This window comes from Dendrobates tinctorius, unplaced genomic scaffold, assembly GCF_039654945.1.
Source record: "Dendrobates tinctorius isolate UK_male_01 unplaced genomic scaffold, ASM3965494v1 ptg000184l, whole genome shotgun sequence".
Lineage (NCBI taxonomy): Eukaryota > Metazoa > Chordata > Amphibia > Anura > Dendrobatidae > Dendrobates > Dendrobates tinctorius.
Window position 1 is genome coordinate 11,357,419 of NW_027361851.1, and position 21,275 is coordinate 11,378,693.

General features: G+C 42.6%; 1 protein-coding gene across 4 annotated transcripts in view; it reads left to right on the forward strand.

The window, feature by feature from the left end:
- The window catches only part of LOC141055129 (3-beta-hydroxysteroid sulfotransferase-like), a 112,124-nt gene that overhangs the window by 69,591 nt on the left and 21,258 nt on the right, over positions 1-21,275 (forward strand). For 2 of the 4 annotated variants that reach the window (XM_073552104.1, XM_073552103.1), the window contains 4 exons: positions 8,375-8,530; positions 10,294-10,502; positions 11,397-11,523; positions 18,180-18,274. In XM_073552104.1, coding sequence (XP_073408205.1) covers positions 8,392-8,530; positions 10,294-10,502; positions 11,397-11,523; positions 18,180-18,274 — 570 coding nt within the window. In that variant the 5' untranslated portion in view covers positions 8,375-8,391. Of the gene's footprint in view, positions 1-5,906; positions 6,248-6,298; positions 6,456-8,374; positions 8,531-10,293; positions 10,503-11,396; positions 11,524-18,179; positions 18,275-21,275 lie in introns of those variants that run through there. The other 2 variants (XM_073552101.1, XM_073552102.1) reach the window with 2 other exon arrangements.

Below are 21,275 nucleotides of genomic sequence, written 5' to 3' on the forward strand. Positions count from 1 at the left end.
ATGTCATGTGCACCTTCCTCTGTGTCACCGTGTATGGTGGTATAGTGTGCGGGAAGGGGCACCTGAGTCTCATCAGGGTCAGAATCTGGCTCTGTACACTGCGAGGACAATGTAGTGCTCTGAGTGAATGTACCAGCAGAATCATCCATCAGCGGCTGTGCATCAGTGCACTCCATGTCAGATTCATCTTGGCCTGGGTAATTCACCATTTGACTTGATAATCCAGGCATGGTATGTGAAAACAGCTCCATGGAGTAATCAGTAGTATGGCCTGCGTCATCCTTCAATCTTGGTTGGGGTGAAGTACACAAGGAAAGGTGTGGTTCATGAACATGAGCCTCCAATGACGACTCAGTGCTTTTACTTTTTACAACTGAAGAAGAGGAGGCGATAGAGCTGGAGGCTGAGTCAGCAATGTAAGACAAAACATTTTACTGATGCTCTGGCTTTAAAAGCGGTTTGCCAACTCCTCGAAAACTAAGCGTTCGAGGCCTTATGTAGCCAGACGATGACGCAGGCTCAACACCTCCTGCATTCGGTCCTATTTTGCTCTTGCCACTACCATCAGATCCACCACCAACACCATCATTACCAGCTGCCAACCCCCGCCCAATTCCACGGCCTCTTCCACCAGCTTTCCTCATTTTTGGTAGAAATGTAGACAAAATCCAACAAACTATATAGTAATGTAAAACAAGGTACAAGGTGTCTATAGGACAGGGGAGATTTTGAAATTCTGCAGACACTTGTGGACACTGGACACTTTTGGATTGTGTGAGGCCCACTGATATCTGAGCGCTATGTGACAGGCTCGATGGCACAGCTGTGACAAAAGTGACGAGAGGATAAGGGAGATTTTGAATTTCTGCAGACACTTGTGGACACTGGACACTTTTGGATTGTGTGAGGCCCACTGATATCTGAGCGCTATGTGACAGGCTCGATGGCACAGCTGTGACCAAAGTGACTAGAGGATAAAGGAGATTTTGAATTTCTGCACACACTTATGGACACTGGACACTTTTGGATTGTGCGAGGCCCAATGAATATCTGAGCGCTATGTGACAGGCTCGATGGCACAGCTGTGACCAAAGTGACTAGAGGATAAGGGAGATTTTGAATTTCTGCACACACTTGTGGACACTGGACACTTTTGGATTGTGTGAGGCCCAATGAATATCTGAGCGCTATGTGACAGGCTCGATGGCACAGCTGTGACAAAAGTGACGAGAGGATAAGGGAGATTTTGAATTTCTGCAGACACTTGTGGACACTGGACACTTTTGGATTGTGTGAGGCCCACTGATATCTGAGCGCTATGTGACAGGCTCGATGGCACAGCTGTGACCAAAGTGACTAGAGGATAAGGGAGATTTTGAATTTCTGCACACACTTGTGGACACTGGACACTTTTGGATTGTGTGAGGCCCACTGATATCTGAGCGCTATGTGACAGGCTCGATGGCACAGCTGTGACCAAAGTGACTAGAGGATAAAGGAGATTTTGAATTTCTGCACACACTTGTGGACACTGGACACTTTTGGATTGTGTGAGGCCCAATGAATATATGAGCGCTATGTGACAGGCTCGATGGCACAGCTGTGACAAAAGTGACGAGAGGATAAGGGAGATTTTGAATTTCTGCACACACTTGTGGACACTGGACACTTTTGGATTGTGTGAGGCCCACTGATATCTGAGCGCTATGTGACAGGCTCGATGGCACAGCTGTGACCAAAGTGACTAGAAGATAAGGGAGATTTTGAATTTCTGCACACACTTGTGGACACTGGACACTTTTGGATTGTGTGAGTCCCACTGATATCTGAGCGCTATGTGACAGGCTCGATGTTACAGCTGTGACAAAAGTGACGAGAGGATAAGGGAGATTTTGAATTTCTGCACACACTTGTGGACACTGGACACTTTTGGATTGTGTGAGGCCCAATGAATATCTGAGCGCTATGTGACAGGCTCGATGGCACAGCTGTGACCAAAGTGACTAGAGGATAAGGGAGATTTTGAATTTCTGCAGACACTTGTGGACACTGGACACTTTTGGATTGTGTGAGGCCCACTGATATCTGAGCGCTATGTGACAGGCTCGATGGCACAGCTGTGACCAAAGTGACTAGAGGATAAGGGAGATTTTGAATTTCTGCACACACTTGTGGACACTGGACACTTTTGGATTGTGTGAGGCCCAATGAATATCTGAGCGCTATGTCACAGGCTCGATGGCACAGCTGTGACAAAAGTGACGAGAGGATAAGGGAGATTTTGAATTTCTGCACACACTTGTGGACACTGGACACTTTTGGATTGTGTGAGGCCCAATGAATATCTGAGCGCTATGTGACAGGCTCGATGGCACAGCTGTGACCAAAGTGACTAGAGGATAAAGGAGATTTTGAATTTCTGCACACACTTGTGGACACTGGACACTTTTGGATGTGTGAGGCCCAATGAATATCTGAGCGCTATGTGACAGGCTCGATGGCACAGCTGTGACCAAAGTGACTAGAGGATAAAGGAGATTTTGAATTTCTGCACACACTTGTGGACACTGGACACTTTTGGATTGTGTGAGGCCCACTGATATCTGAGCGCTATGTCACAGGCTCGATGGCACAGCTGTTACAAAAGTGACGAGAGGATAAGGGAGATTTTGAATTTCTGCACACACTTGTGGACACTGGACACTTTTGGATTGTGTGAGGCCCACTGATATCTGAGCGCTATGTGACAGGCTCGATGGCACAGCTGTGACAAAAGTGACGAGAGGATAAGGGAGATTTTGAATTTCTGCACACACTTGTGGACACTGGACACTTTTGGATTGTGTGAGGCCCAATGAATATCTGAGCGCTATGTGACAGGCTCGATGGCACAGCTGTGACCAAAGTGACTAGAGGATAAGGGAGATTTTGAATTTATGCACACACTTGTGGACACTGGACACTTTTGGATTGTGTGAGGCCCACTGATATCTGAGCGCTATGTCACAGGCTCGATGGCACAGCTGTGACAAAAGTGACTAGAGGATAAAGGAGATTTTGAATTTCTGCACACACTTGTGGACACTGGACACTTTTGGATTGTGTGAGGCCCACTGATATCTGAGCGCTATGTCACAGGCTCGATGGCACAGCTGTGACAAAAGTGACTAGAGGATAAGGGAGATTGGATTGCTTTTAAAAAATCAGTTTGCAGAGCAGTGGGTAAACAGCAATGCCAGCCTGTCAGGAAGCCTTAAAAGGCAGCCCAACAACCAACACCACTGATACACCACAATATAGCCTCCCCTTGCACTGCACACACAGTGACTGGTGTGTTGTGCAGGCCAAATCGCTAGCAGCAGAAGCAGTTTTTTTTTCTTCTCAGCAGGACAAAAAAAAAAAAATGTGATTGCTTTTAAAAAAGCAGTTTGCGGAGCAGTGGGTAAACAGCAATGCAGGAATGTCAGGAAGCCTTAGAAGGCAGCCCAACAACCAACACCACTGATACACCACTATATAGCCTCCCCTTGCACTGCACACACAGTGACTGGTGTGTTGTACAGGCCAAATCGCTAGCAGCAGAAGCAGTTTTTTTTTCTTCTCAGCAGGACAAAAAAAAAATTGGGATTGTTTTTAAAAAAGCAGTTTGCGGAGCAGTGGTTAAACAGCAATTCAGGAATGTCAGGAAGCCTTAGAAGGCAGCCCAACAACCAACACCACTGATACACCACTATATAGCCTCCCCTTGCACTGCACACACAGTGACTGGTGTGTTGTACAGGCCAAATCGCTAGCAGCAGAAGCAGGTTTTTTTGCTTCTCAGCAGGACAAAAAAAAAAATTGGGATTGCTTTTAAAAAAGCAGTTTGCGGAGCAGTGGGTAAACAGCAATGCAGGAATGTCAGGAAGCCTTAGAAGGCAGCCCAACAACCAACACCACTGATACACCACTATATAGCCTCCCCTTGCACTGCACACACAGTGACTGGTGTGTTGTACTGGCCAAATCGCTAGCAGCAGAAGCAGGTTTTTTTTCTTCTCAGCAGGACAAAAAAAAAAATTGGGATTGCTTTTAAAAAAGCAGTTTGCGGAGCAGTGGGTAAACAGCAATGCAGGAATGTCAGGAAGCCTTAGAAGGCAGCCCAACAACCAACACCACTGATACACCACTATATAGCCTCCCCTTGCACTGCACACACAGTGACTGGTGTGTTGTGCAGGCCAAATCGCTAGCAGCAGAAGCAGTTTTTTTGTCTTCTTCCCTGCCTAACGCTCTCCCTACAGAATCAGCAGCAACCTCTCCCTATACTGATATCGGCAGAAGTAAGATGGCGGTCGGCGTGCACGCCCTTTTATACCCCCTGTGACGCCCACCAAAGCAAGCCAATCACTTGCATGCCCTTCTGAAAGATGGTGGTGACCCCTGCCTATGTCATCACGTTGCCCACAGTGTCCGTGGATCCTGATTGGCTGAAAAAGAGCGCAAAACAAACTTTTGAAACGCGACTTTGGCGCGTAAGTCGCCGATCTCGTGGCCGACCTCATCGTAGGGTCGGGTTTCGTTTCATGAAACCCGACTTTGCCAAAAGTCGGTGACTTTTGAAATTTTTCGACCCGTTTCGCTCAACTCTACTTGTTGCATTTGGAGAGCACCTGATGTGCCCAAACAGTGGAAATCCCCCAATTATAACTCCAACCCTAACCCCAACACACCCCTAACCCTAATCTCAGCCCTAACCCTAGCCCTAACCCTAACTCTAATGGGAAAATGGAAATAAATACTTTTTTTATTTTATTATGTTTCCCTAACTAAGGGGGTGATAGCGGGGGGTTTGATTTACTATTTATGGCGGTTTTTATATTTGGCAGCTGTCACACGCTAAAAGACGCTTTTTATTGTAAAAATAGTTTTTGCATCACCACATATTGAGAGCTATAATTTTTACATATTTTGACCCACCGAGTCATGTGAGGTCTTATTTTTTGCGGGACGAGTTGACATTTTTATTGGTATCATTTTCGGGCATGTGACATCTTTTGATCGTTTTATTCCGATTTTTGGGACGCAGAATGAACAAAAACCAGCGTTTCATGAATTTCTTTTGGGGGGTGCGTTTACACCGTTCCGCCTGTGGTAAAATTGATAAGACGGTTTTATTCTTCGGGTCAGTACAGTTACAGCGATACCTCATTTAGGTTTTTTTTATGTTTTGGCGCTTTTATGCAATGAAAACAATTTTATATAAAAAATAATTATTTTTGCATCGCTTTATTCTGTGAGCTATAACTTTTTTATTTTTTTGCTGATGATGCTGTATGGCACTTCATTTTTTGCGGGAAAAGATGACGTTTTCAGCGGTACCATGGATATTTATATGCGTCCTTTTGATTGCGCGTTATTGCACTTTATGTTCGGCGGTATGATAATAAATCATTATTTTTTGCTTCGTTTTTTATTTTTATTTTTTAAGGAGTTCGCTAAAGGGGTTAACTAATGGGACAATTTCATAGGGCGGGTCTTTACGGATGCGGCGATACCAAATATGTGTACTTTTATTGTTTTGTTTTTTTTTATTTCCAAAAAATGAATTTATTTGGGAATATTTTTTTTTAATTATTTTTACACTTTTTTTTTAACTTTATTACATTGTCCCAGGGGGGACATAACTGTCATGTGACAGATCGCTGATCTGTCACATCACAGATCACTGTGACAGATCAGCGATCTGTTACAGGCACTGCACAAGGCTTCCTCGTGCCTGCGCTTTGCAGGCACTGAGGAAGCCAGCTCCCTGCAGGCCCCCGAAGGTCCCGTCGCCATCTTGGATCCGGGGACCTGCAGGGATGTGTGCAAGGGGTTAACGTGTCAGGGGCGGTCCGTGACCGCCCCTGACACATTGTGCCGGGTGTCAGCTGTGATAATCAGCTGACACCCTGCCACGATCAGTGACGCTCACCACGTGGGCGCTGTTGATCGCTATGACGTAATATTCCGTCCATGGGAATTAGGTCCATGGTCACATGGACGGAATATTACGTCCATTGTAGGAAAGGGGTTAAACTAATAACCTCATTTTCAGATATATATATTTGCTTAGTGGCATTAGATCAATGTGTGATTTTTGGAGGTGCTGTCCATTCTTTTTTCAGCATATTGCATGATCTGTCCTTTTTTTTTCTTTGGATGTGCACTCCTCCTATTTGGCACTGGAAGCTCATTTCTGCTCTCACTGCAGAGCTTGAGGAAGGTGAGTTTCAGTGCTCCTTTCATTTGGTGTGGGTACTGTGTGGTGGCCATTTTTGCTGTGGTTCAGTGCTGGTGGGGTCTCATGGTCTGAAGTCATGGGGACTCAGTCTTGCAGCATGGGTGCTGTGAGGCACACGGCCATCCGCCCTGCTGGTGCTTTGTTGCTGCGGCGATGTTTGGCACAAGACTCCGATCCGTTACGGAAATAGGTACTCACTAAGAGGTCTGCGTAACATGGCAGTGGGCTTCTTACAGTCTGATCAGAATGTTAAACTAAGAACCTCATGTTCAGTTATATATATTTTTGCCTAGCGGTATTAGATCAGTGTATAAGTTTTGGACGTGTGGTCCATTCTGTTTTTCAGAATAATAGATCAAATCACTCCCCTTTTGCCCCAATTGAAAATAGATATAAATGAAAACGCAGATTTGCGATTAACAACAATCACATCCACAAATATATAAAAAAATGGAAGACCTGGAACAGCAAATTTCATATCAAATAGACTCAACAAGAGGCGTCATATTTTGAGGTTTAAACTTGGGCGCTCTAGTTCTGGGATGCTGTATCTCCTTCCAAGAATGTTACCCCATAATAAGAATTGTCGATTTTTTTTTTTTTATTTATTTATTTTTTTTTTTCCTTTCCTTTTATGTTGTTATTCGATATGTTATTTTATGCCTATTTGTGTGTTCTCTAGTTTTTACATTTTTTCCGTACCTGTACAAGGTTGTTTATTCCCCACTCCCTTCCCTCTCTTCCTTCTACCCAGTTGGATTTTTTTTCTATTTTCTTGTACAATATATGGTAAAATTAATTGTGTCATTCAAAACTACAACTCGTTCCATAAAAAACAAGCCCTCATGTCTATGTTGATAGAAAAATAAGAGTGATGGCTCTAGGAAGAGAGATTCCCTTTCAACTGCATTTACACTGAATGAAGTGTATGCTGTATACTTGTGAATGAGTGTCCTTTAAAAGTGATAATTTTACGGTTATTTTGCTATTTAAACAGGCTACGAAAACATCTGATAAATGAGTAAAATACTAGTTTGATGGGTGAAAAGATCTTTTACACATCATAAAAAGTCTTAGCTGTTGGTAGAGCATCATCCTATACACTCAAGACTCGTACCTTGGAAAGCAATGGAAGCCTATGTGCTCTGAGTGCTGTATGACAGATTGCTCAGTGCACATCGATTGTTTTGGTCTGCATGTTTACAAAGGCATTTAAACGACCACCGATCTGTAAAGGTTTACCGATGGGTAGATGTTTCATGCCGCCAGTCAATCTGTATAAACTGTGCTAATCACTAAGCAAATGTACTGCTCACAGAGGGGGAGGGTGTGATTTCTTTAGGATTCTCCCTTTATATGCATAAGAAAAGACTCTTAGGGTACCGTCACACATAGCGACTCACCAGCGATCCCAACAACCATATCAACGTGTCAGGATCGCTGGTGAGTCGCTATGTGATCGCTGGTTAGCTGTTACACAGACAGCTTCACTAGCGATTAGCTCAGCGACGCCGCGCACTTTAGTTACCAGCGCGCTGATGCAGGGAGCTGGTAACTAAGGTACACATCGGGTATCCAAGGGATGTGCGTCCCTTAGAAACCCGGTGTGTACCTTAGTTACCAGCTCCCTGCATCAGCGCGCTGGTAACTAAGGTACACAGAGGGTTTCTAAGCACCGCACGTCCCTTGGATACCCGATGTGTACGTTAGTTACCAGCTGATCGCTGGTCTCCCGCCTGTCACATGCAGCGATGCGTGAGGGCCAGAGGGAGACCAGTGACGAAAGAAATGTCCAGTGGTTTCCTACAGGGATCAGCGATACCAGCAGGGGGGCCGGTCGCTGATCGCTGTCACACACAGCGATCTCGCTGGTGAGATCGCTGTTGCGTCACAAAACTTGTGACTCAGCTATGTGTGATGGGGCCCTTACTCTGGTGAACTTGAGATGTCTGTGTATTCAATGGATGACAGGAAGTAGAACTATTAAAGAAAACTTCTGGGATCTAGTGCTATTTTTGGCTAAGATGATTTTAAGTACAAAATGCATAAAAAAAAAGCTAATTGTGAAAGTGTGACCGGGTTCTTACTTCAGATTTTTTTTTTCCCAAGAAAATCTTTTCATCATTATGGAATATGCACACTATATGGATTTTGAGGATGTAAGAGTGCCCCAGGGGGTGCACACAAAGGAAAGCTTACACTATGCATGGAAGGAATTTGAAACACGAGATGATGATGTTTTCAATATAACTTATCCCAAATCAGGTAATTAATTCAGTTGGTAAATTCATTAGAAAAACACAGTGCATGTTATACATTTAAAAGTGTGTTTCCATCATGGACACTTATGATAGGGGTGGACATACCATTGGTGCAGCCTGTGCAGCTGAACAGAGGCCTCCCACAAAACAGAATTCGGACCTGTGCCCCAAAGGGGCCATAGATTATAATGGTGCCTACCCCAGCTGGACACCCAGACAATGTCTACTACATCTGAGTGTCCGCCTCCAGTAGTTGTACATGCCTGAAAAATGATGCACGTCAGAGCGCTTATTCACTCTGTCAGCACCATTACAGTCTATGGCCCCGTCAGTGCATAAGTCTGATAACAATTTGGGAGTGGTTCATACATAAGCTCTGATGGGGCCACTGAACAGGTACCTAAACACAACATGGAAGCACCCTAAGGCTACGTGCACACGCTGCAGATTGGTCTGCGGATTTGTATCTGCGGATTGGCCTGCGGTTTTCCCCTGCGGCTTATCACCTCTACAATGGAGGAGATGGTAAACCGCAGCAGAATCTGCAGAAAAGAAGTGACATGTCATTTCTTTCTGCGGATTCAAAACCGCAGCTTTTCCGCAGTTAAAAATCCGCAGCATGTGCACAGCGGATTGTAAATCACATAGGTTTACATGCTACTGTACACTGTCTGCAGAACTGCTGCAGATCCGCAGCGGCCAAAACTGCAGCATAAACGGCAGCGTGTGCACATAGCCTTATAATTGTGGTTTCCTGAAACAAAGAGAAGTATGAGTCTAGAAAAAAAATCAGTGATCAGTGGGAAAAGTGCAAGATATGTATTGTTTTTATTTTTAATACAGATTGTGATGAGTAAAAAAATAAAACAAACATTGCCAAAATATAGTACCAAATTTTAACACAAATTAAATTTAATTCAAAGGCCATTTTGTGATGATAGTGTTCCTTTAATTTTTCTGTCAATTGTCAAAATCTTTGTTTTGATAAAAATGTCTATAAGGCTATGTGCACACGGTGCGGATCCTCCCGTGTGGATTTTACTAAATCCGCAGGTCAAATGACCTGCATTTTTCCTGTGGATTTAGTGCTTTTTTGTGCGGTTTTCCACTTGCGGATTTGTAGAATGGAGCAGGTGGAAAACTGCAGCAAAACTGCACAAAAGAAGTGACAAACTGCTTCATTTATTCCGCACGGAAAAGTCTGCAGCATGTGCACATCTGTTTTTTTTTTTTTACATAGCCAATAATGGTTCTGTACATCACCTGCAGTTCTACTGCGGATCCGCAGCAGGATCCGCACCGTGTGCACAGAGCCTAAATATGATTAAGTGAACATTTGATTAGTCACACCAATACACAATATAACAACATTAGCAATACAAAAGTAATTAAATTAAAAACATGTTTATTAAGACGTTGCTAAAATAGGTAGCAATACACTTTCATACTCCATGAGACTTAAAATCAGGTATAATGCTCGCGTACTTAAAAGTATCTTTACATTTCCTTGCCCTTTCCTAAAATTTTGTAATTATAAAACTTTTCTTTTCCTCAATATATCAGATGAAATTGGTATAGTCATGCCAAAGGATACATTTATTTGTAATTTATCAAGCTTTTAGAACAGGTGTCTAATCATTAGTGATGACGGATTTTTTGAGGTTTTTTTATTTTGATTCACTAGCGATTGAGAAAATATTGGTGCTGGAATCCAAACTTTCTATATGCTTCCAAGAATAATATTTTAGTTTGCATATTATATTCTAGGCACCACATGGCTACAAGAAATCCTGTCTCTCATCTACAGCAATGGAGATGCTGCACCAGTAAAATCAACTTTTAGCTGGGATCGAGTGCCTTGGCTTGAACAGCATGGTGGACGGGCCCAGCTTGAGAACAGACCATCACCTCGACTTATAACAACACATCTTCCTTTCCATCTGTTTCCACAGTCGTTTGCTAAATCCAAAGCCAAGGTTTGTAATGAATATTGGGATATAATGAACATCAGAGGTGTCCACAAGGAGTTGTCTTTTCTCTTCACCTACAGATCTTAAGAGCTTTTGAATGCTAATGCTTTATTAAAAAACACTTCATGGACTAAAGGGGGCTTTATACATAGCGATATCGCTAAAGCATCACCGATTTTGTGACGCAGCAGCGATATTGCTAGCGATATCGCTACATGTGATACTTACCTCCGACCGGCTCCCCCGCTGGTTATCGCTGATCGCGCGAGATCGGCCTGGTCCATTTCTCGTCGTCGGCTTCCTGGTGGTGCTGACGAGCGAGCCATGGACTCGGGTGGAATACGGACACCCTCGCCGCGTCTGAAAGGTAAGAGCGACCGCCGAGCATCACTGCGTCGCTAGTGAGATCTGCCTGAGTGGCAGCTTGCTAGCGAATATTTAGCGATGCACCAGCGATCCTGACCGGGTCATATCGTGGTCAGGATCGCTGGTGCATTGCTAAATGTAAAGGGACCTTAAGATATTGCAGAGGTATAGAAAATCTACTATGCTAGGATAGGTGTATTCTATTTATTTTTTAGCTGGTGTTTCAGGAAGTGAATTTTAAGCATATAACACAAAGGAGGCTAAAATGCTCAAAAATAGATCTCTATTTCAGTCTACATTGTCCTAAATGAGACAAATATGTCTCCGCAAAAATAAAATGTGTCCTTTGGAGAAGTGTTGCTGGTTTTCCTAAATCTGAATCCAAGCATTTAAAAAATATTTTGTTCTAATGCTTCAAAAATGGTGCCCTTTTTTCTTTCTCATACACTTCCTTACAGTTAAATGATAACTTTGCTTTCTCTTTCATTGTAAGAATTTCTAAATCATAAACATTTTTATTTGTTTGTGTGTTAGGCAATCTACACCATAAGGAATCCTAAAGATGTATGTGTTTCCCTTTACTACTTCTCTAAGATTGCACAATTTATGGAAAGCAGGGAAGATTTTCAGGATTTTGTCTCTTTGTTTCTAAGCAAAGACAGTAAGTATATAATGTCAATTCATTATTGTCCTTTCTTTTTAAGGTGAAAATTAGCCTCCAGGTATTCCTTTAGCACAGCAGCTGTTCCCTCCACCCCCAAATATTTTGTCATGAGACTGTAATTAGATATCTCTGGGATAGGGGGTCTTTCACTATCCCTTAAAGCTAGGGCCGCCCTAGCTATCCTTGCTGCCATGATTGCTTCTAATGGTGAAGATGCCAGGGCCTCATACCTTGCTGAGCTCTTGAATTAGCCCTTACTTGTCCCCTCCTCCACCCAGGGAAGGGGAGAGTAGTTGTATATAAAAATACACAAACCAGATTAACAATCATACAAATATGTGTTCACAAACAACAGAATGGAAAACTGGGAAGTAAAGTAAGGAAAAATGAAATTGGAAAGGAAAAGGGTATGCACACAGACAATTCACCAAGCAATGGTGTTTAGAACAATACTCCAAATGCCTCCTCAACTGACACCTCCAAATCCACAACAGGAAGTTTAAAACTAAGCAAAGAAAGAAAAAAGTTCCATCACCAGGTGTCTCTACATTAAAATCTTCAATATTTTATTTTCATGTCAAGAATAAAACATCATGCGGGGACACAGCCCCTAAATGCTGACGCGTTTCAAATAAAGTTCTTAATCGTAGGCATATATTTTTTTTTCTTTCTTTGCTATTGTTAAGGAGTGGTATCCAGCCACTTGTTCCTGGCACCTGTATTCGTCTGGATTCTGATGAGGCACCATTTATCCTGTATGATGTTGGTTTAAAACTAACTCTGGCAATTTTGATAGCCAGAGAATAGTATATTTAGCACTGAGGAGTGTCCAACACTGAACAGTTGAGATCATCAAAGCAGGAAAGCTTCAAAGACTCTCAACTGAACAGATTGAACCCATACACAGATAGCAGAAACACGCACCGTTTAATATGATGGTGAAATGCTTCTAATCAGTTCAGGAGTAGGCTGAATCAGACATCATGATCTTCTGGACCCCTCTGTCACATTGAACTTGTGACATATGTCCTCTTCATATACTTTTAAAGACAGCAGCTGTTACCTGCTCCCTCAGTAAGCTGATACTTGTATGATGAGAACAAGCTGTACAGAGACTTTTTCTGTCCAGCAGAATGGACAATGAATGTTAATGAATGATTGTAATGTAAGAGATGTATGTCAAGTAACATTTGATTTTGTTGGAACCTTCTAGAATCTTCCCTTCCCCCACACACAGATGAAAATCTCCCATTTCACTCTAATGAGAAAGTAGCTTGTCATCTAGCTGCAGCATTCCCCAGTTGCCTCCCCCCTCTTTAGCTGTTGGTAATAGGGCACTTCCTCTGTAAGCATTTGTCCTCCACAGCTATCTGCCTGCGGGCAGCTCTGTGAGACCTGAATCTTAAGTGAGAAAGCCTTCCCCCCCCCCTCCCTGCACAGCTAAGGGAAAGCATTTCTTTTGTTCTCAGACAGGCCGAATGAAAAGTATGAGAGATATTAAACTAAGCTAGCATGGGCCCCGGTTGCGGCAGAAAAATGAAACGGACATTTCTGTGATCTGAGTGGACCCGACTTCGCTACGGTGGCTCCTGCGAGGCTCTCGGACCTCCAGAAACTGAGAGATGGATTGCTCCCAAATGGAGTGTCTTAATTATGGCATGCTTGGTGTTATTGGATTCTATTCGATAAATCACAAACAATGATGCCCTATGTGTGTTGGTATGGGCTTTTCTCGTTTAGATATAGTTATTCTAAGTTTTGTTGCCAAATCATAACTTAGAGAAAGGGGGGTTGGACCTCACCAGACCACCCATTTCGTGAGGTCACAGGCCCTAGGCTATAAGGTATTCCCTACCAAATTCCAGTCAGTTGGAGCTGCAGAGTCCATGCTGACATGAACCCCAGATGAGTGGGGACGTTTGGCTAAGCGGCCCATCCCTCCAGCCACATGGTCTGCCTAATACCACCTAAGCACATGTAAGTGTTACTTTCTGCTTTTAATCCTTGTTGTTTTCATATACTTGTACTGTACATACTTAATGTCTCAACTTTATAGCAACTTTTATCTATGTAATTACTGCCCACATTTTGGGAATAAATGATAAAATCTATTAGCTCTGTCTCCATGCTCTAAGAAACGAACTATGCGCCTTTTTTAGAGAATCGCTACTAATTTGGGGGTTCGCCACAGACCCTCTTAATTACCTCTTTGATTATGTAAAGTGTGGCTGGTGGCAGCGTGGTGTGTGAGGTTGGTTAGGCTAGTTGGCAGTCCGGAAGGGTCTTATATTGCTGTATGAGGGGCTGCGGCCACAGCATTGATAATTTCCTTACTGCAGTAGTCTAATTGCCCGCGCACAGTCCGGCGACTAATTATCCTAGCTGCAGTTCCCTGACTGACCTGAGGGTAAGGGGGGCACCAGAGAGCTGCGAGTTCCAAAGTGGAACTGAGAAAGTGGGATATACATAAATCCCCGCAGTTCTTGGAAGGTTGATAGCAGTGGTGGGTCATCCAAAATACCCCCCTGCGGAAAATTGTTAGAGCGAGATTAGTTTGCTGCATATTTTGGTGACATGGTGTCAGTGGTGGGATAACTAAGATAAGCCCCCACTGTGCCTGTGATAGCCATGTGCCTGCAGTGCGTTACGTCCCTCCGTCCGCTGACAAACCCATGTCAGTGGTGAGATCGTGACATATTGGTGGCACAGACCACGCTATTCGTCACAATGATCTCAGAGGAAAAATGGCGGATTTATACATTATCAAGTACGTTATTTTCTGTTTAACACCATGTTGGTATGGTTTTACTAAAGTAATGATAAATAGATGTGGAAAATCAAATTAGTACCAAAATATGCTTGCCTTGTAGCTGTTCTAGAGTTTTAAACAGCACATCTAAATATCAATACAGTATTACCTTGTCTGCATTAGACACCCTAAAAAAAGCAAACAATGACAATACAATGCTGAAGCCTTTAACAGAAGGATGAAATGTGTTGTCCAGGAATTTTTGCATTTACCGCCTATACTTAAGATAAGTTATCAATATCTGATTGGTGAGGGTGAACAGCACAGGTCTATCAACTGTAAAATGGCCATAGCAAGGAATTGCATATCTGCCCCATATTTCAATCATTAGAGGACTAATCTGCAGTACCCAGCCATGGCCACAATGCAGTTGACAAAGCCGCAAAGTTTTGTTTTGCAATTCAGCAAATCAGGCAGCTGCTGGCACCAGAGACAGCTGATCAGCAGTCATTTTTTTCTAGTTAAATATTGGACAATTGTTTTATATACTTACTAGATGGAGGTCCGATGCTATTGCTTTGGGAGGGCGGTAATGTCACAATGGGGGCAGGCTTTGAGAATCTTTCCCCTCCCATGTGGTCATCCACCTATCCACTCTCTCTTTCCCCATGTGCTGACTTCTCCCATCTGTGCTGTCTTCTTTGACCTGTCTACCCTTTTGTGCTATCCCCCTTGTCAGCTGTCAATCTCCTTCCTGTGCTGTGTTCTCCCCTCATGTGCTGCCCCGTTTGAGCTGTCTCCCCCTGTGCTCTGTCTCTCTCACCCTGTGTCTGACCTGTACAGAACATACCACAGCTCCTGGGCAGGGGAGGAAGCAAGAGACAATACTTACAATAATTACAGTAGGAGATTGCAGAGGATACAATTTGTGATGTAAAATATTGTTTTAAAACAGTCAGTGAAATATTTTACCTCACAAAATGAATCCTCTGTGATCCCCTTCTGTAATGTCAGTATTGTCTTTTGCTTCCTCCCCTGCCCAGGAGCTGTGGTATGCTCCGTACACGGTCCGACACAGGAAATTTTTAAAATGAACTTTCGTTCATGGGAAAGCCCCTTTAATGTGACCCGCTTCCTCTGCTTGTAGACATGTCACACATCTGCCGCTGGGATCAGCCCAATGATTCACTGCACCTGCGTGGAATTCAAGAGCAAGAGGCTGTGTGAGTGTGTGTGGTGGGTACGGCGTATAGTGTATGTGGTGCGATGGTGTTCTGCTGGTGGTACCGCTCAATAGGTTGGTACCAGCAGCAGTTTCCATATTGATGCACCTATCAGTTGGCTGTCCCAACATGGCGGTCAGTGAACTTTCTCCGCTTGGAATTCTAGGATACTGTGACATCTGGACAGAACAGGAAATGAAAACATTACAAGGCAATTATATAAATAGATGTGAACTTACCCCAATACAGATACAATACAGATGTCCCTCTTATGTCAAGGTACATTTTCTCAAAATCTGCAGTCATATTTTTTTGAAGCTGAGAAGGGGAAATGTGATGAGAAAGAAGGAAATCATAGGCCTGAAGCTATACTGAGAGATTATGACACAATGAGGGGAGGTAGGATAAACCATCAATAGCCTAGGATGAACCAAAAGAAAGAAGGTACTTTAAAATATCTCACCAATATATCAACTTTATTAAGTCTAAAATATCAAATAAAAGATTTTGTTTAAAAACAGAGTAGCTCAATAGAGGGCTAAGACCAAACCCCCCAAGGCTGTAAATGGTATATACTTAGTATGCCCACACATCTATTGCAGTACATAACCAATAGGTAAACATATATAGAAGAGTACAGGATGGTGAGTTACATAGGAATTGTTAAGAAGAAATATGCCCTCACACATGGGTAATGCACCACCTACACCCAACTGGTCTTTGTACAGACTACAAAGACTCTAGCTGCACAGCTAAACCACCACCTCGGACCTAAAGGTACTGTCACACTTAGCGATGCACCAGCGATCCCAACCAGCGATATGACGCAGTCAGGATCGCTGGTGCATCGCTAAGTGGTCGCTAGTGAGTTGCCACACAGGCAGATCTCACCAGCGACATCGCTGGGGACGGGGGTCGCTACTTACCTGTCACACTAGGCGATCCTGACATCCTCCCGCCCGGCTCCACGCTCGTCTCTCCACAGGAAGCTGACGACGAGAAACCGTCCTGGACGCTCTCGCGCGATCAGCGATAACCAGTGGGGGAGCTGGTCGGAGGTAAGTATCAGACACAGCGATATCGCTAGCAATATCGCTATAACGTCACAAGTTATAGTGATATTGCTAGCGATATCGCTTAGTGTGACAGGCCCTTTACTCCCTTAAAAGGCCGAAAAACAAAAAAAAACCTGTTCAGGAGAGAAGACCAGACAAAAACGCGGCACCCTAAGTGCATAAGCACAATATATAATAGTCTTTTATGGGTGCAAAAGTTCATGCACTTACCTGATGGAGGACTAATATATTGCTTTAGAAAGTGTATCTTCAAAAGATTTTCCTAGGATACTTTTCAATGGACAGGGCTTGCTGCTTGCATCGGGTGGATCCAAGTGAAAGAGCCAGACACAGGCTCACACAGGACAAGTAAGTCAAAATGAACGCATCCAGCCTATAAACAGCAGAGCTTCCCAGAACTCACACAAAAGGATGATATTTTGAATTTTTTCTTTTGTATTATTTAATACGAGGAGATACTACATGTTTCAGATACAGTATATATCCTTCTTCAGGTATCATAAAAACACAATACAATCCTTACTAATAAAAATTCAATCACACATTTATATAGTGGCCATGCTGTTCATGGGCTGGATGTGTTCATTTTAATTCTCCCTTAAAAGGCCGTCAAGAGGTTTCCCGTACTTCCTGAGGAACCAAAGAGGAAGCCGCAACACACTGCCAACAAGGGGAAAGGAAACTGTGAAGATATGAAAATCCAGGGTGTGAAACTAAAACACATTCGTATAGGGTAGAGAGGGAAATCAAAGGTGAACCAAAAATAAAAGGAACAAGTATAACGAATTTTAACAGTTGTAAAAGGAAAAGGTGATGGGAGGATAATCATACAAACTCATTGCAAGAATACAACCGAAGTTTATTAAGCAAGATTAACCCCTTAGCTGAAGGGCTGGAACTCCTGAACACACATCCACCAGGAGGTATAGCCAGCAAGGAAGTGCAGTAAAGGGTAAACATAAAACCCAACCAATGAGAAACACCTGGAGAGGAGCAAACCAGCAATGGAAAACAAGAAAATAGAAACCATCAGCATTTTGACAGGATTAGCTCAGCAGACAGTGAAACCGACCACGCAGCAACAAATCACTGGATCATATCTCCAAACTGAGCTATGACAGTAATAATCTGGAGCCCTGTTAGGTGTGTAGGCCTACACTATATCGCATGTTTCATGCCCCCTAAATAAGCTGGGTGAAACTTGCATTGAGAGTACGGTTACACACCTAACAGGGATCAACATTATTGCTGTGTATTTCAGCATCCTACATGCTTCTATGTGATACACATGTTAACCACTAAAAATATTTCTGTAGGCATACTAGTTATATATTGTTTATAACCTTGAGAGGTTAGTTTTAGCCCTCCATTGAGCTACTGTTTTGTTATCAAATCTGTTATATTTTATATTTAATAAAGTTGTCATATTTGTGAGATATTTTGTAGCACAATCTTTGTTTTGATTTATCTTATGATACTTAGGTGCATCTCTCATATTCAGCTAATTAGCCAATCAACATTCTAAGCACATACAACACCTTTAATAATGTAACAGGTTAATATAATGTTGTTGATAATGACTATACATGAAAATTTGTTTTGTAGTTATATTTGGTCGCTGGTTTGAACATGTGAAAGGATGGCTAACAATTAAAGACAATCCAAACTTTCTTGTTTTGTCATATGAAGACATGTTAAAGGTATGAACTACAAAAAACAGCTATTTATATAATGATTTTACTGTAATTGAAGTATTAAAATATGAAAGTCATAGTGGGGTAGAAACACAAGATTATTCACTGAATGGCAAAAACTACTCCAATATTTCTACACTATAAACAAACATTTATAGTGTAGAAATATACCGTAAGTTAGGTACATTTAAGTATAAAAAAGGTAGAATTTACAGTGGAAACTTCATCTTAACAACTTAATCTGATGTAGTGCAGCAGTAGCACACTATTGCAGTGATGAGGAAGCAAAAGTTCCAAACAAAAGTCTCTTTATTGTGTTTACTTCACAACATTAATGTCCAACTCATATAAACACACCACACAATATCCTCCGGATTGCAGCCGAGCACATATCATCAGGATTACACAGTCACTAAACATACCGGTCCAATTAATGACCGTTGCCGTGGGCGACTGCACCACTGTGTTAATGTCTCTTTACACACAGCTTTCCACAGTACACTATATCCTTCAGTTTATAGTCACTAAACACGCTAGTCCTCCTCTAACCAGTTCCTGTGGGTGACTGCACCGCTGTGCATGCTGCGGGTGCCAGACTTCCCAGCTCCCTTGGATGTTTAGCTCTACTTGCCTGTGTTGCCTCACACAGCTGGAGCTCTGCAAAGCCTTCTGATCTGTACTCTTCCAAATACCAAACTGACACTGGCCTTGGCACACCCAAATCCTTTACTGCAGGGCTTTTGACATGAATCTGTGGCCTTCAGCCACATGGAAATCCTGTACCAGGAATGAAACAGACTGCACCACTACGATACTGAAGTTTGTTTTAAACACAAAAACTCAGCAGGTTTTCCCTAAATTTGCCTTGGACAACTAGCATGTCCAAGACCTATACTCACTTTAGTATTTACTGCAAAATCCAAAGAAATAGGGCCTACATTAATGGTACTTCTATATATCAAAAAAATCCAAAACGAAAAGAGAAGTATTGCCATAAAATCAATAGCCTTTATTATAACAATCATATAAGCATAAAAACACTAAAAGGAGATACACGTCCATTGCCACCCAATAAGGAAAGTACATATATAACCTCATGTCAAACAGACACCTCAGCAGAGCATACAGTACATGAATATAAACATAGTGTATTGGCTGCAAAAGTCCTTCTTGGGAAACAGGAATGAAGATGAAAGCATTTGGAACATTGTTACACTGTTATGTTTCCATATAATCTCTCCCTGTGAGCAGAGTGAAAGTAATTTTTGTAATTTTTGCAATTTTTGAAATTTATGTAATATACTCTGTAGCATATAGCATATATTTTAGTGCACATAATGTATGTGTATTAGTAATTATGTATAGTTGATGTATATTCTGTGTGAGTATCCCTAGGGGGTATAATTGCCTAGATACTATTTCATAGATATGAAGATAGTGTGGGCATTATGTACCCTATGTAGGGCTTTATACATTGGGAACTGTCGCTTTACATACTTGGACATATATACTCTTTTTTTTTTTTTTTTTTTCCCGTATAGCATTGTACTAAGCTTGTGTGTCTGGTTAATACTTGTGGGCCTGGATGCACACCGTGTGCTCTACATATGTTTTTCTATTTATTTGTTAGTTTTATACATGGATAGTGATGTGTACATAAGTATGCGGTTGCTTTATATATCTTAAGCTCTAAGTACCACTGCAGAATAAAAAAGACACTGTGCACTGATCTTATCTATGTTTATACTCCTAAGCGCGGTGTGCACACACATGGATGCGTTTTTCTGTCTCTCACTTTGTGGCATCGTCCGCCTGGCCTGCTTATGTGGCTTCTCTATCCTGACACGGCGGATGGGGGCATGGCCAAGCGGTTGACGGCGAGGTCACATGGTGAGGTGTGTCACCATAGGGACGCGGCGTCCTGAGTGGTTTCCTGCTTCCTCCCTGTTCTGATGTGTCAGACGGGGGAGTGGCGGAGCTGTGGGTGGGCGCGCCATATGGCGGCGTCACACGTCGGAAACTGCAAGCCTGTGAGGTAATTATCCCAGATCGAGGGGCTATTTAAGGGCACACAAGACCTATAGCCATACTACTTTACCCCCTGAGACTAAGCTAGAGCGAAACGCACATCGGGGTTCTGCGCCCAATAAGGTTGTATGTTTTTGTGTATGCACTTTACTATTAGTAGGTAGGTGAGGCTGGGGCCTGATGGTCAGTATACTGGTCACTAGACCGCCCTATATATGCTTGGATATGCTGTTACAAAGCCTAATCTGTTACTAATAGTAACGTTCGAGACTTTGGTCCCAGCTCCCTTCAGATCATTGAGCAGGCCCTCCCATGTACTTCTGGGCTGATTCTTGACCTTTCTCAGAATATTCCTTACCCCCACGAAGTGAGATCTTGCATGGAGCTCCAAACTGAGGAAGATTGACAGTCATCTTGAGTTTCTTACATTTTCTACTAATTGTACCAACAGTTGTTGCCTTTTCATAAAGCTGTTTGCATATTGCCTGGTGGCCTATCAAAGCCTTGTGTAAGTCTACAATTTTGTCTCTGGTCCTTATACAGCTCTTTTGTCTTGGCCATGGTGTAGAGTTTGGAGTGTGATTAAGTGTGCGGACATGTGTGTTTTATACAGGTAGCGAGTTCAAACAGGTGTAATTAATACAGGTAATGAGTGCATGGTAGGAGAGCTTCTTAAAGAAAAACTAACAGGTTTGCAATAGTCAGAATTCTTGCTGGTTGGTAGGTGAGCAAATACTTATTTCATGTAATAAAATTTAATTGTTTAAAAGTCATGCAATGAGATTTTGTGGTTTTTATTTATATTCTGTCTCACAGTTGAACTGTATCTACGATAAAAATTACAGGCCTCTCCATTCTTTGTAGGTGGGAAAACTTGCAAAACTGGCAGTTTATTAAATACTGTGTGTTTCGGATTATAAGACGCACTTTTTTCACCTAAATTTTTGGGGAAAATGGGGGTGCATCTTATAATTCAAAT